General features: G+C 47.9%; 1 protein-coding gene across 1 annotated transcript; it reads left to right on the forward strand.

Annotated features, from left to right (window-relative positions):
• Positions 1-868: 868 nt before the first annotated feature.
• On the forward strand, positions 869-13,731 carry UBE2L6 (ubiquitin conjugating enzyme E2 L6). The gene is made up of 4 exons (XM_053562326.1): positions 869-1,260; positions 4,668-4,763; positions 11,079-11,265; positions 12,873-13,731. The coding sequence occupies exons 1-4, from the start codon at positions 1,234-1,236 to the stop codon at positions 13,022-13,024; spliced, it is 462 nt and encodes a 153-aa protein (XP_053418301.1). The 5' UTR covers positions 869-1,233; the 3' UTR covers positions 13,025-13,731.
• The last annotated feature ends 497 nt before the right edge of the window (positions 13,732-14,228 follow it).

Below are 14,228 nucleotides of genomic sequence, written 5' to 3' on the forward strand. Positions count from 1 at the left end.
CCTGCTTTGATCATATAGTTTGGTTGCTGGTCTGTTTCCTCTAACTAGCTGTCCTCTCAAAATGGCTGTACTCTTGTTTAGGTCGTGAGGATTCCTTCCCCACAATTATTAAAAATTCAGGGGCTGGCCGGGCGGGGTGGCTCACACCTTAAATCCAGGCACAGATGGGAGAATCGCTTGAGGACAGGAGTTTGAGACCGGGGTTCAGGTCTCTGCCTTTGCACGGAGGGATGAGACTTCTAGCTGGGTTTGGGGACACATACTCGGCTCACAGTTTGTAAAGGGGCAGGAGTAAAATAAGGGCGGCTGAGCAGCCTCTCTTTGAAAGGAGGCTCCTGAAGTCCATCCTGGGGCTTCCCACACTGGACTGTTTTCCCAAATCCACTTAGAGTGGGCACTTACTGAATATTAAACCTAGTGAAGGACTGGATGATGGTCGACCAAATAAAAGCGAAAGAGAATCGACCTAACGCACCCCCTTGCGGTGCTCGGCCCCAAGCGACTCAGGAGAACGAACGTCGTTGCAGACCCGCCACCGAATGCTGGACAGCACAAAGGATCCCACTCTGCCTAAGGGAGCGGTCTTTGGAGGGCATGCGGTCTATGCTGTCCCCCACTCATTTTTCGAGCCCGGGCACTGGGCTCAGGGAGGGAACCGACTTGCCCGGGTTCTCCGAGAATGCGCTAGAGGGGCTTAGGGCCGCTGTCAGACAGAGAAGGCCGCCGCCGCGCGGACTGGTCGTGGAGCTGCGCCTGCACAGCAAGCGTCCCTTCCTTCCTCAGAGCGACTGTGTATTCTGGGTGGAGCCGAGGGGGCTGACAGAGACCGAGGCTCCGGAGGCTCTGCGGAGATGGGCGGACCCCATACCGCGTTCCCGCGCGCTCGCTGCCTGGTGCGCGGCGCCCCCCAGCGGGCCGCAGGGACCAGGCGACGCCGCGCGCTCCAGGGCCCGCCCCGGTCTCCCGACAAAGAGCGCAAGTTCCTGGGCCCACCGCGCCGGGGATCTGGCCGGGGCCCAGCGAGTCCCCTCCTCGGCGGCCTTCTCGTTTCAGCCCAGCAGTAGGGAGAAGGTCTGCTCTGCACAGCTGTCGCGCGGGTGGCGCGGGGCGTGGGCGTGGGCGTGGGCGTGGGCGGGGCTTCCGGACCGAGGTCCGGAGGGCTGGACTCGCCGAGTCCGCGGGTTCGCGCACTGCCCCGCTGGAGTCCGCCGGTGCCACCCGATCGATTCCGAGATGACGGCAAGCAAGCGAGTGGCGAAGGTAACCCTTTCCCGTGCCGCCCTCCCCACCCCCCTTTCATCTCCTCCGCCGTTCTCTGAGCTCGTTTATTTATTTTTCTGGGCACCGGGGCTCTCTGAATCCCTGTCATCCCCGCCTCCTACCCAGAGGAGCCCTGGGTCTGCGAGAGCGCCCAGAGCTGGAGTTTGGGGTGGGGGCGGGGATCTCCTGAGTTCCCTGAGCCGTGCTGCGGATGGAGATGAGCAGTTCCTCCGAGCTGATTTCCATTTCATTTCTCCTGCCGGAAACTTAGGGCAACAACTGAGTGTGTCTTAAGTGCGGGAAGGGTTCCTTGGCATCTTGGTGCCAGGCGTTCTGCCGGTGGTGGTGGTGGGTGGTAGGTTGTGAAAAGAGACAACCAGGACTGGGTCCTTGCCTTGAAAAAGCGCATGGCCTATCCCATGATTTGATGCCTACATTACCAGAGTCCTCAGAAGTCGGGGTGTTGATTAGGATTTGCGGGCAAAATTCTCTGGATATTCTTGGAGGAAAAGATACCGACATGGACATGGAAAGCCTCCTGGAGTAGGTGGATTTTATTTGGTGCTTGAACAAATGTTGAATGTCAATACGGATTGATCCTGTTCTAGGAGGTGGGGGAGACACAGATGAACCAAAAATCCTGCCCTCTTTGAGCCTTCATTCCTATTAGAGGCACAATTTGCAATAAGATCTGGAAGGATGGAGAAGAGGTAGTTTCCCCCAGGAGGTGGGAAAACCCAGGGTGTTTGGAGGACTGGAATGTTGCCAGGAGATGTAGATAGATGGGGAGGAGGAGAAACCCTAGTGAGGTGGTACTGGCACCCCCAGCCCCTCCACCCCAGCTTTGTGACTCTCAGAAGTGGGCTTCCCATCTGCAGAGGGGAGGGGCAGGCTCCAGGGAGGTGGGCTCCTTCAATCTGCAGAGAGGAAGGGCAGGTTCAGGGGCTAAAGGGGTTGGCTGCTACTCTTAGCCTCTGAGAAGAAAATGGTCTCAGACTGGGGCACTGACACAGCTGGGTTGGCTCAGAACTGAAATCTTCAGGCTGACTGACACCAAGGTGGACACAGGGTATTTCTCACCAACTGGGAAAGAGAGGGCAGCCAGTATTTATTATACTGGCTCCATTAAAGGCCAGACAGTTTACATCAGTTATTTTTTGCATCTAATTCTCACAGCAACTCTGTGAGATAAGTGATATGCCTCCATTTTACAGATGAGGAAATTGAGGCTCTGAGAAGATAACTTGGTTGTCTGGGGTCATTCAGTAAGGAGTGATGGTGCTGAGATTCAAGCTCCGGCTCATGGTCTTCAGCCTACAGGCTATTTTAATAGCCTCTCTACTTTCATTTTCCCTTTCTCTTAAGTCAGGTGATTTCCAAAGAGGGGTGTGTCCTAGCTTTGGTTTGAACTTTCTCAGGCTATGGGCAGAATTCACCTGTAACAGGTAAAGTCCGTATGTTCCTAGTTATATTAAAATCAGAAAAATGTCTCTTCCAGATCTCTGTCCTGCCTTGGCTTCATTCTGGTCAAAGAGTCACAGATAATACTGAAATTAGGACTTTCAGTAACAGATGCTTCTAGTTTGGGGTAAAGATAAATGAGAGGCCATAGACTGGGCAGAAGGCACCAGAAGGAATCTGTTAGCTGAACAGAAATGGAATATGAGGTGAAGGATAAGAGGAGGCAGTGAAGTGTGTTTATTTGTTGGGTGGGGAAAGTTTAGGTGATCTACAGTGTTGAAAGGGCCCCACCTCACCTGTGGGTTTGGGAAACTTTCTCTCTGGTTTTCTTTACACAAGAGTTTCTCAATCTTGTCACTATTGATATTTTGGGCCAAATAATTTTTTGTAGGATGTTTGTCAACACTTCTGGCCTCTACTCACTGGATGCCAGTAGTATTCCCCCTATTTGTGACAATGAAAAATGTTTCTGGACATTACCAAATGTGCTCTGGGGTAAAATTGCCCCCAATTAGAACCACTGATTTATACTATTGACTGTTCCAGAGGAATGTGACCTGCCTTTGAATGTCTTTTTATCTACCTCCCACAAAAAAGGTCTGCAGTCCTTCAAGATGGACCCCAAAAGGGGAGGAGTTTCCTTAATCAAATACATTTGAAAAGTACTGTGTGCCATGAGCTCCCATCTTGGAGGGTTACTATATACAATAATAGCATATGAAAGGCTCAGGGAAGTCCTAGAGTGAAGAAACCTCTTTACCCTAGTTTTCCCAAACATACTTGACCATGGAACTTTTTTCCTCTAATAACTGTTAACTTTCTGCCGGACACACTGCACACATTTGCCCTAACGTGATGCCTCTCCCTTTCTCTTCATGGTGAACTCCTATTCATTCGGCGTGGCCCAGCTCACCGTGTACACCTGTGAAGTCTTCCTGCTCCTCTCTGATTGCCTTCCCTTCTTTGTATCCACACTCATTGTTTATATTCATGTTTTTTTCATTATTTTTTATTTATTTTATTTTATTTATTTATTATTTTTTGAGACAGACCCTCAAACTGTTGCCCTGGGTAGAGTGTTATATCATCACAGCTCACAGCAACCTCCAACTCCTGGATTCAAGTGATTCTCCTGCCTCAGCCTCCCAAGTATTTGGGACTACATGTGCCCGCCACAACGCCCGGCTATTTTTTGGTTGCAGTGGTCATTGTTGTTTGGCGGGCCTGGGCTGGATTTGAACCCGCCAGCTGGCGCCTTAGCTGCTTGAGCCACAGGCACCGAGCCTATATTCATGTTTTGTCTATTACTCCTCTGAAGTTCTTGAGGGCTGGGCCCTGTCTTAGTTAAGTGTCTGTAGAAAATGCTCAGTAAATGGATACTGGGAGAATTCATTGATGTCCAGGTGAATGGGCCACATTTCTAGGAAAGTGAGTTGCTGCTCATCCCCTTTTTCCCTGATTGGTGCATTGAGTTCTTCTCCACTGTTGTCTACCTAAGTCATTTTCCTTCCGCAGCCCTGGTCTGGCAGCATTTGAAGGGGTGGAATGATGTCTTTGCTGTGTTCTCTCTGTGGATGCAGATGGAAGGAAGAGAGGAGGAAGAACGGGGGGAATTATGACCTACTGACTTTCTAGGAAGAAGGCAAGAGGGCAAAGGTTCAATATTTTGCTTTCAAGAGAAAAATTTCCTAAGAGAGTTTACTCCCAACTTTTAACATCGAGAAGAATGTCTTCTGCCTACATCTAGTACATGCAGAGTTGTGATGTGGCCAAAGTCAGATAATTTACTTACAGCACTTGGTGATGTGTCAGATTATGTACACTGAATGCTCAGTAAATGGAGGCCCTGACTTTGCCAGCTTCCCACTCTAGGCAGCTTGCTGCTAATGCCAGGGGGCTGACATAGGGAGGCCTGGGCCAACTGCCACTCACTGTGCTTTCTGCAGGAGCTGGAAGATCTCCAGAAGAAGCCTCCCTACTACCTGCGGAACCTGTTGAGTGATGATGCCAACGTCCTGGTGTGGCATGCTCTCCTCCTGCCTGTGAGTATCTGTGGGGATCATGACTTTGGACTGAGGATGACTTAGGCCAGGGGCATGGACATGGAGGGCTAGGACTAGGCCTTAGGGGCCTTTCTCTGAGGTTATCATTGGGGGAGGGGGTCTCTTTCTGGATCAATTGCTTTGGAGATCCAGGCAGACTGATGAAGATGCTAAAAGTCTTTTGGACTTAGTAGTAGACCCCCTCCTCTAACTGGGAGCCACCAGGACCACCATAGAGATTCAGCAAACAGCATCAAAGGGAAGAAGAAGTAAACTTCACTTGAATCTTTGTTAAGGGCTGGAGATGATCTTCCAGGTTCCCGAAGTTAGTAGAATTTGCTCCCCTAAACCTAAAAGGTATTTTGTTTTTTCTTTCCTTTTTTTTTTTAGAGATAGAGTCTCACTTTATTGTCCTTGGTAGAGTGTTGTGACGTCACAGCTCACAGCAACCTCCAACTCCTGGGCTTAGGCAATTCTCTTGCCTCAGCCTCCCGAATAGCTGGGACTACAGGCGCCCGCCACAACGCCCGGCTATTTTTTGTTGCAGTTTGGCCGGGGCTGCGTATATGGGGCCAGCGCCCTACCCACTGAGCCACAGGCACCGCCCTATTTTGTTTTCTTTTAAAGACCTTATTTCAGAAAATTACCATTACATATGACAACACAGCTTGTTACTACTGTCTCATTTTTCTCCATTTGTTATTTGATATTATCTTGATAAAATCTCCCTTTGAGGGCGGCGCCTGTGGCTCAAGGAGTAGGGCGCCGGTCCCATATGCCGGAGGTGGCAGGTTCAAACCTAGCCCCGGCCGAAAAAAAAAAAAAAAAAAAAGTCTCCCTTTGAAGGCAGTATTCCAAAGAACCTATCAAAATGCAGGATCTTTCTTTCGTCATATAATTCTTATATTTCCAAGATGCCTTCTTTCAGAAATTCATTTATATACCTTTGTTTACTTAGAAATATAAATTAAGACATTGGAGCTTTTTGTTGAATTTGGAATATGGAGAGAGCAATTCATCTTATTATTAGCTTTATTTATTATTTTATTTAGCTTTTTTTTTTTTTTTTTTGAGACAGAGTCACACAGTGTTGCTCAGACCAGAGTGCCGTGGCCTCAGCTTATCTCACGGCAACCTCTACCTCCTGGGATCAAGGGATCCTCCTACCTCAGCCTCCCGTGTAGCTGGGACCCCAGGTGCTGGCCACAATGCCCAGCTAATTTTTCTGTTTTAATTAATTAATTAATTAATTTTTTTTTTTTTTTTTGCAGTTTTTGGCCAGTGCTGGGTTTGAACCCGCCACCTCCAGCATATGGGGCCGGCGCCCTACTCCTTTGAGCCACAGGTGCCGCCCTGTTTTAATTTTTTATTTTTTTTGAGACAGAATTTCACTGTCACCCTCAGTAGAGTAGCTCACAGCAACCTCAAACTCTGGGGCTTAAAAGCAACTCTCTTGCTCCAGCTTCCCAAGTAACTAGGACTATAGGTGCCCATCACAATGCCTGGCTATGTTTTTGTTGTTGCAGTTGTCATTGTTGATTGGCAGGCCCAGGATTTGGACTTCTTACTGACAATGCAGTGGTCTAGGTTGTGGCATCTTCTCTTTCACTTAATCTGTAGTCCAGAAAAATGGAGAAAGGCTTGAGTCAGGTCAACTTTGGAGACTGTCAAGTCTCTTGGGCTGCTGTGTTGAAGTGATCCACTTATCTGGCTTGGGGTGAGGCTGTCTGCCAGGGGAAGACAGGTACCAGGGGAAGATGTGAGAAGGAGCTGCAGAGACTGATTAGATCTCCAGCGAGACCAGCTTTGAGATGAAGTGGGGTGGGGGAAGCGGTGGTCAGAAGGAGGAAGTTGAATCATAGGAAGACCCAGGAAAGGTCACATTTGGGAGAATACAATGAAATCAGAGGGTGTCAATAGCTGATAAGACCAAGATGGCTAGACATGCCCCCAGCATTGGCCCAAGAACTTCTAGCTTTATAGGAGTCCTGAAGAAGCTAGTTGGTACAGAATAACCAGAAGTCATAAAGGAGGGGATGGTTTGGCCAGCAGGGGAAGGAGGACTGAGAAAAGTCTTTGAGATGAGCAGACAAATTGTCCCTCAAAGGCTCAGTCTCAATTCACCAAGGTGGCCCCACTTGTCACATCTGGGCCATGGAAGATTTCAGATGGATGAGCCTTTTGGAGCTAATAATAAGAGTTCCCATTCCTTGAAAGGCCCCTGTGGACCAAGTGCTATTTTGAGGACATGACATATGAGATCATATTGAATCCTTTCAACCAGCTGCGAGGAGGGTCATCTTCCTCTATGGTTGAGGAGAAGGAAACTGAGGAGATTAAGCAAGTTGTCCACTGTGGTAACCCAGAATATGGTGGCAGGGCTAGAATTCAGCTGATTCCAGTCATCTCTCTTACCCCCTCCATGAAAAAATGAATGTTTTTCAAAATTTTTAAAGTAGCAAAATGCTTTATTTAGCCCAGAACTTAGAAGGCAGTGGGAGTTTCTCAGCTGACCTAAAGTACAGTGTGAAATCTCTGTCTGGTGCAACGTCTTCATTTTATACATGAGGAAACTGGATCCTTGAGCAGATCGAAGTCACATAGCAGGCTGGTGACAGAGCAGGGCCAGGTCCCCCAAGTTTTTGGCTCCATGATTCTGCTGTTCAATTCTTCCGTTAGGCCCTTGTGGAAAGGACCCATAGATACCCTCCATCTTAGTGCAGTTAGTATTGCTCTACAGGATTACCTGAGGCTGGGTAATTTACAAAGAAGAGAGGTTTATTTGGTTCTGCAGGCTGTCTGAGAAGCATGGTGCTAGCAGGTGCTTCTGGTGAGGGCTCAGGCTGCTGCCATTCATTGAAAGGGAGCAGGCATCACGTGACAAGAGAGGAAGGGACAGAGAGAGGGGAGAGTTACCAGGCTCTTTTTTTTGGTTTTTGGCCAGGGCTAGGTTTGAACCCGCCACCTCTGGCATATGGGACCGGCGCCCTACTCCTTGAGCCACAGGCGCCGCCACCAGGCTCTTTTTAACAACCAGTTCTCACAGGAATGAATAGAGCAAGAGAACTCACTTATCACTGACAACACCAAGCCATTCATAAAGAGATCTGCCACCATGACCCAAATGCCTCCCATCAGGCGCAGCCTCCATCATTGTGGGTTAAGTTTCGGCATGAGGTTTGTGAGGACAAACATCCAAACTAGATACCATCCTCTGTCTTGCTCTGAGGTCTCAGTCCTTGGTCTGTCTTACTTAATCAGTCCAGCTTTTTCTTATCATGGAGGCAACTAAAGCTGAGACATTATCTGCCCAGTAGATCATCTAGGCCTTATCTCAATGGCCCCAAATCACTGTGGTCTCCAGAGGAGGAGCTGTGTGAAAACCTTGACCCTGTGCTTAACTATATATGTCATTCTTGCTGTTTTTGCCCTGTCTTATTAATAACAAGGATTCTGAAAGGACCTTTGGTGCTTTGGAACTAGCCTGAAGGCAACTGTGCTCTGCATGGGGATCATCCAAGTTTGGGGTTCCTCCCTTCTAGGGGTGCAGACTAGTGGTTACAGTGGAGATGTGGAAATGTAGAGTCTAACAGCGCTGGGTCCCATCAAGGCCGCTGTGGCCCTGGGCACGTTACTTATACACACTGAGCTTGAGTTTTCTCATCTGTAAATAGAGCAGCTGGTAGTCATTAGTTTCATAGTTATCATAATAGCTGACACATGAAGCATTTGCCATGTGCCAGGCCCTGCTCTAGACCCTTGGCATAAGATAAATCATTTAATCTTCACATAAGCCCTATGAAGAAGTCTATTATTACCCCTATATGGAAACACAGAAAGGTTAAGCCCAACATCACACAGCTAGTGAGTGGCCAAGCCAAGATTCATACCCAGGCAGGGTGGCTCCAGGCCCTGTATAGCCCCACCCTCTGCTGCATGGCCTATGCATGTCAACTCCTCAGCACAGGGTGGCACCGATAGGTGCTCAGCAAAGTCTGCAATCTGCTTGAAGTCTGGAGGGTCTTCCAATGGCTCCTGGCATCTCCTAACCCCTTGGACATTCCAGTCTCTGGGTTTGGCTTTTTTCTGTTTAATCCTGGTAAAATACTCATAACAAAATCTACCATCTTAAGCATTTTTGAGTGTAGAGTTCAGTAACATTAAACACATTTACGTTGGCTCGGAGCCCATAGCATAGTGGTTATGGCGCCAGCCACATACACTGAGGGTGGCATGTTCGAACCTGACCCAGGCCAGCTAATCAACTGCAACAAAAAAATAGCCGGGCATTGTGGAGGTGCCTGTAGTGTCAGCTACTTGGGAGGCTGAGGCAAGAGAATTGCTTTAAGCCCAAGAGTTGGAGGTTGCTGTGAGCTGTGATGCCACAGTACTTTACCGAGGGTGACATAATGAGACTCTGTCTCTAAATAAATAAATAAATTGGCTCGGCGCCTGTGGTTCAAGCCGCTAAGGCGCCAGCCTCATACACTGAGCTGGCGGGTTTGAATCCAGCCCAGGCCTGCCAAACAACAATGATGGCCACAACCAAAAAATAGCTGGGCATTGTGGCGGGCGCCTGTGGTCCCAGCTACTTGGGAGGCAGAGGCAGGAGAATTGCTTGAGCCCAGGAGTTGGAGGTTGCTGTGAGCTTTGATGCTACAGCACTCTACCCAGGGCGACAGCTTGAGGCTCTGTCTCAAAAATAAAAAAAATTAAAAATAAAATAAATAAATAAAAATAAATACGTTTACATTGTTGTGCAACCGTTACCACCATCCATTTCTAGAACTTTTCGTGTCCCTGTACTGAAACGCCACCCATTCAATAATAACTCCGCATTCCTCCACCCCTCATCACCCGGTAACCACTTTTCTATTTTATATCTATGAATTTGACTATTCTACCCTGTTTCCCCAAAAATTATTTTAAGGTGTGCTCCCAAAGACGCGCTAGGTCTTATTTTCAGGGAACGTCTTATTTTCGGGGAAACAGGGTAGGTACCTCGCATAAGTAGCATCATACAATATGTCTTTTTTTGTTGTTTGGTCCAGCTTATTGTATTAGCGTAATGTCTTCAATGTTCATCCATGTTGTAGCATGTATCAGAATTCATTTCTTTTTAAGGCTAAAAAATATTTCATTGTATTTTTTATTCATCCATTGATGGACACTTGGTTTGCTTTTGCCTTTTGTCTATTGTGAATAATGCTGCTGTGAACATGGGTATACAGATACCTGTTTGTGTCCTTGCTTTCAGTCTTGTGGGTATACATGGGTCACTACAAAAGTTTTGAGACAGACTGTGTGATGCTCTATTATTTCACTTTCAAGAAAAACAGTCAAACCTGGCACGGTGGCTCATACCTGTAATCCTAGCACTTTGGGAGGCCAAGGTGGATTGATCGCCTGAGCTCATGAGTTCCAGACCGCCTTGAGCAAGAGTGAGACCCCATCTCTTGAAAAAAAAAATAGCCGGTCATTGTGGCGGGCGCCTATAGTCCCAGCTACTTGGGAGGCTGAGGCAAGAGAATCATTTGTGCCCAAGAGTTAGAGGTTGCTGTGAGCTGTGATACCAGAGCACTCTACCAGGGGCGACAAAGTGAGACTCTGTCTCAAGAAAAAAAAAAAGGAAAAAGAAAAACAGTTGGCAGTGTCCTTTCCAATTCACTGTGCAAGTTTCAATTTTCTCGGCTTACCAGTGTTGCTGGGAGGGCTTCATTCATTTCTGTCCACAGGGATTTTACATTTCTTGATATTTGTGTATCTCAAAATTTTTATAATGACCCTTAACGTATATCAAAAGTAGAATTGCTGGATCCCATGGTAATTCTGTGTTTAATTTTTTTGGAAAGTGCTGTACAGTTTTCCACAGTGCCTTCCCCATTTTCCTTTCCCAAGCCCCGCATTCTTGGGATTTCCTTAGTTTCTCCATTTCTTCGCCCCCAGAGATGTTCTCCTGAACTTGCTAATGGCTCTCAAAGCAAGGATGTTCTGTCCTTTTCCTCTTCCAAAATTCTCAGAAAGTCTTTAGAGCCAGGATGGTCCTTAGAGCTCATCTAGTCCATCTTTACCCATTTTTCAAATGAGGAAACTGTGGCCCAGACATGGGAAATGGCTTGCCCCTGGTCACACTGCCTCTTTTTGTGATTCCACCCTTCTGCTAATCTTTGGCTCAGCTGCCAAGTGAATGCAGATGTCAGGAATATCTCCTGCTTCTGATTCTTCCTGGGAGTGAACCAGAAGATGCCTGGGATCCTGTGATGGGGGGAGGGGGAGGAAAGCCAAACCAGAGCTTGACCCCTTCTCTCTGCATAGGACCAACCTCCCTACCACCTGAAGGCCTTCAACCTGAGCATCACCTTCCCTGGGGAGTACCCGTTCAAGCCCCCCATGGTAAAATTCACAACCAAGATCTACCACCCCAATGTGGATGAGAACGGCCAGGTCTGTCTGCCCATCATCAGCAACGAGAACTGGAAGCCCTGCACCAAGACCTGCCAAGGTGGGGCTGGGCTTGACTGGGTGCAGGGGCTGATCCTGGGTCGGGAGTTACTGGAGAGTGATTATTGAGCTTATTTTGAGTTAGAAGAGACCAAAAGAGAGGAAATAAAATTTGTGAGTTGCAGCTGAACTTATATAGAAGGGATTCTTCCTCTGACCCAAGACAGGCTGACTTGCTCCTGCCTGTGTCCCTGCACTTGGGCAGGAGTGACAGAGGAACTTTGCCATGGTTCATGAGAAAGAGAGGCAGTTTGGCTGCAAAGGGAAGGACTTTGGATAAGAAGACCTGCTGTTCCATCTGTGGACTTTGGCCTCAGTTCCCTAAATGGCCATGGAGGGGGTTGGCCTAATAATGATAATACCCATCAGGTATCGAGCACTTTTGGTACTGTGCTGAAAGCATCGCACGCCAACTTCATTTTTTATCCCTTCAACAGCCCACAAGGCAATGCTATCATTAGCCCTGTTTAATAGGTGGGGACACTGAGGCATGCGAGAGGTGAAATGGTTGCTTGAGGTTATACAGCTGGCAGAGCTTGGCTAACTCAGGAGCAGAGGTGTCCTTAGTACTGTGGTCACTAACCTCATGTGGCTAGTGCAACTTAGAAACTGAAGTCTTTGTATTTAATTGTAATGAAATTGAATGACCACATGTGGCTAGCGGCTACCATATTGGACAATGCAACTCTAGGGGCTTAATCAATGTGCTGTCCTGCATCTGGACTAGCTCAGGAGTTCTAAACCCCTGAGACAAGCATCCTTGGGGTGGTACAGGGAGGTGGCAGAGGAGTGGTCCTTGGATGAGCTTCAGGGGTTCTGTGAAGCACTCACACTCAGAACTGTGTGTGTGTGTGTGTGTGTGTGTGCGTGTGCACGTGCCTAGGGAGATGGGCTGCTGCCTGCGCTAGGTTTCTGGATGCATCTGTGAGAGATGGAAGGCCATGAGGCCGTGGTGGTTTTCATCTTCAGCCTTAGCATCCTTTTGCTGGAATAAAAGTTTACTTTGATGATTCTCTCTGAAATGGTTCTGGAGGACAGCTCATGAATAGAAAAAGGTTATTTGGGACCTCAATATAACAGAGAAAAACAGAGAGGTGTTTTTTTTTGTTTGTTTGTTTTATTATTATTATTTTTTTTTTGAGAGAGAGAGTTTTTCCCCCTCCCTTTGGAAGAATTTGAGACTGCTTTTTTATTTTTAATTTAATTTTTTAAAATTTCAGATTAATGTGAGGGTACAAACAACTGGGTTCTAATATTTACATTTATTAGGTAGAATCCCTTTTACAGTTGTGTCTGCAGAAAGGCTCTTGTTGAAATGGGGCTGAGACCCAGACACCCCACTTAGCTCAGTTACCCCATGATGTTCTCTGAAGCCCACAGAACATAACTGTTTGAAAATCACTGATATAACCAGTCAAGGCTTTGGATATCATCACCAAGAACAAGGTTATTTGATTTGGTTGTAGAGTCATCCTAAGAGATGGAACCTGTTCAGGGGTTCCCTAAGGAGCGAGTGTGGAATATCGGGGGATCTGGGAATGGATAGTCATTGCCTCCTTCCAGGACTTTTTCCCTCTGCCCTGATGTCCTAATCTGGTCTCTCCCCAGTCTTGGATGCCCTCAACTTGATGGTGAATAAACCGAATCTGGCAGAGCCCCTGCGGGTGGAACTTGCTGACCTGATGACACAGAATCCAGAGCTGTTCAGAAAGAAGGCTGAAGAGTTCACCCTCCGATTTGGAGTGGACAGGCCCAAATAACTCTGGTTCTGACCCCTCACTGTGTTGGATCTTCTGTGTGGTGGATGGATACCACCTCATGGACTGGGGCCAGAGCCCCTTTATGGCCCATTCCCTTTGCATTTTTCCTCCTTAGGTTGTTAGTTGTGAGTTTGTGTGTGTGTGTGTGTGTGTGTATGTGGAGGGAGGGGCTGTGGGTATGTGTGTTGTGGGTGGATTCCCTCCCAGGTCACCTGGCTACCAGTGCACCCCTCCCCCACTCCTCTTTCATACCCCAGAGCTGGGGGATTTCAAGTTTTTAGGGTTACAGGCTAGTTCTCCAGGTCTCCATTTTAATGAGGCAGGTCACCTTCTAGGCCACCTTGTAGCCAAGCAGAATTCCCCTAGGGCCCAGGTTTTGAGAGGTCAGGGGAGAGTGGGGAATCTTGGGGGGAGGCATCTGAGGGTCCCATACCAATGCCAGAGTGATTGACATCGGCCAAACTGCTGATAGGCATGTTCAAACTTAGGTGCTAAACCTTTTATTTTCCACTGATGAGTCATAGTGTGAAATATCTAACTTCTGTCCCAGAAATCTGACTGTGTGTTTTGAAACCACTTGCTGTTTATCCTATTAGGTTGCCAGTTCTTGGGGACCAGGCCTCAGGCTGTGAGGTGTGTGCATCCAGTCCGGGGGAGGCCACAAAGACCGCTTGCTTTCCTGCCATTAAAGTCACAGATGAATTCTGGAGTTGAGTCTTCAATGAGGGGAATGGGCTGGGGATTTAGCTGCTATCTGATAAAACAGCGGTTCTCAACCTGTGTGTTGTGACCCACAGGAACCGTATGAAAGGGCCACAGCATTAGAAAGGTTGAGAACCATTATAATAAAAGGTGTGGCCCTGCTTCCCTTGGACATTCCCCCAAACACTGTAGGGAATGCTGGCCATGAGAGAAGGGCCATCCTTGGCCGGAGGAGTCTTCAGAAGGTCTTCAGGGGTAACCTCCTTTTTATAGATGAGATGACTGAGGCACAGAGCGCTTCAGCGGATTGCACGGTCCACTCTGCAGTCAGGGCAGAGTCCACACCTCCCACAGCTGGCTGAGGTGTGTTTCGTTTTTTGGGTTTTGTTTCTTTTTAATGATTTGTTCTCATCAGCACATACCCCAGATGGCCGATGGAGCCAGACTGATTGTTAGCAGGAAATTGTAATCAGCCCCCGGGGTCATGAACAGTAGAAAAACA

This window comes from Nycticebus coucang, chromosome 14 (genome assembly GCF_027406575.1).
Source record: "Nycticebus coucang isolate mNycCou1 chromosome 14, mNycCou1.pri, whole genome shotgun sequence".
Classification (NCBI taxonomy): Eukaryota; Metazoa; Chordata; class Mammalia; order Primates; family Lorisidae; genus Nycticebus; species Nycticebus coucang.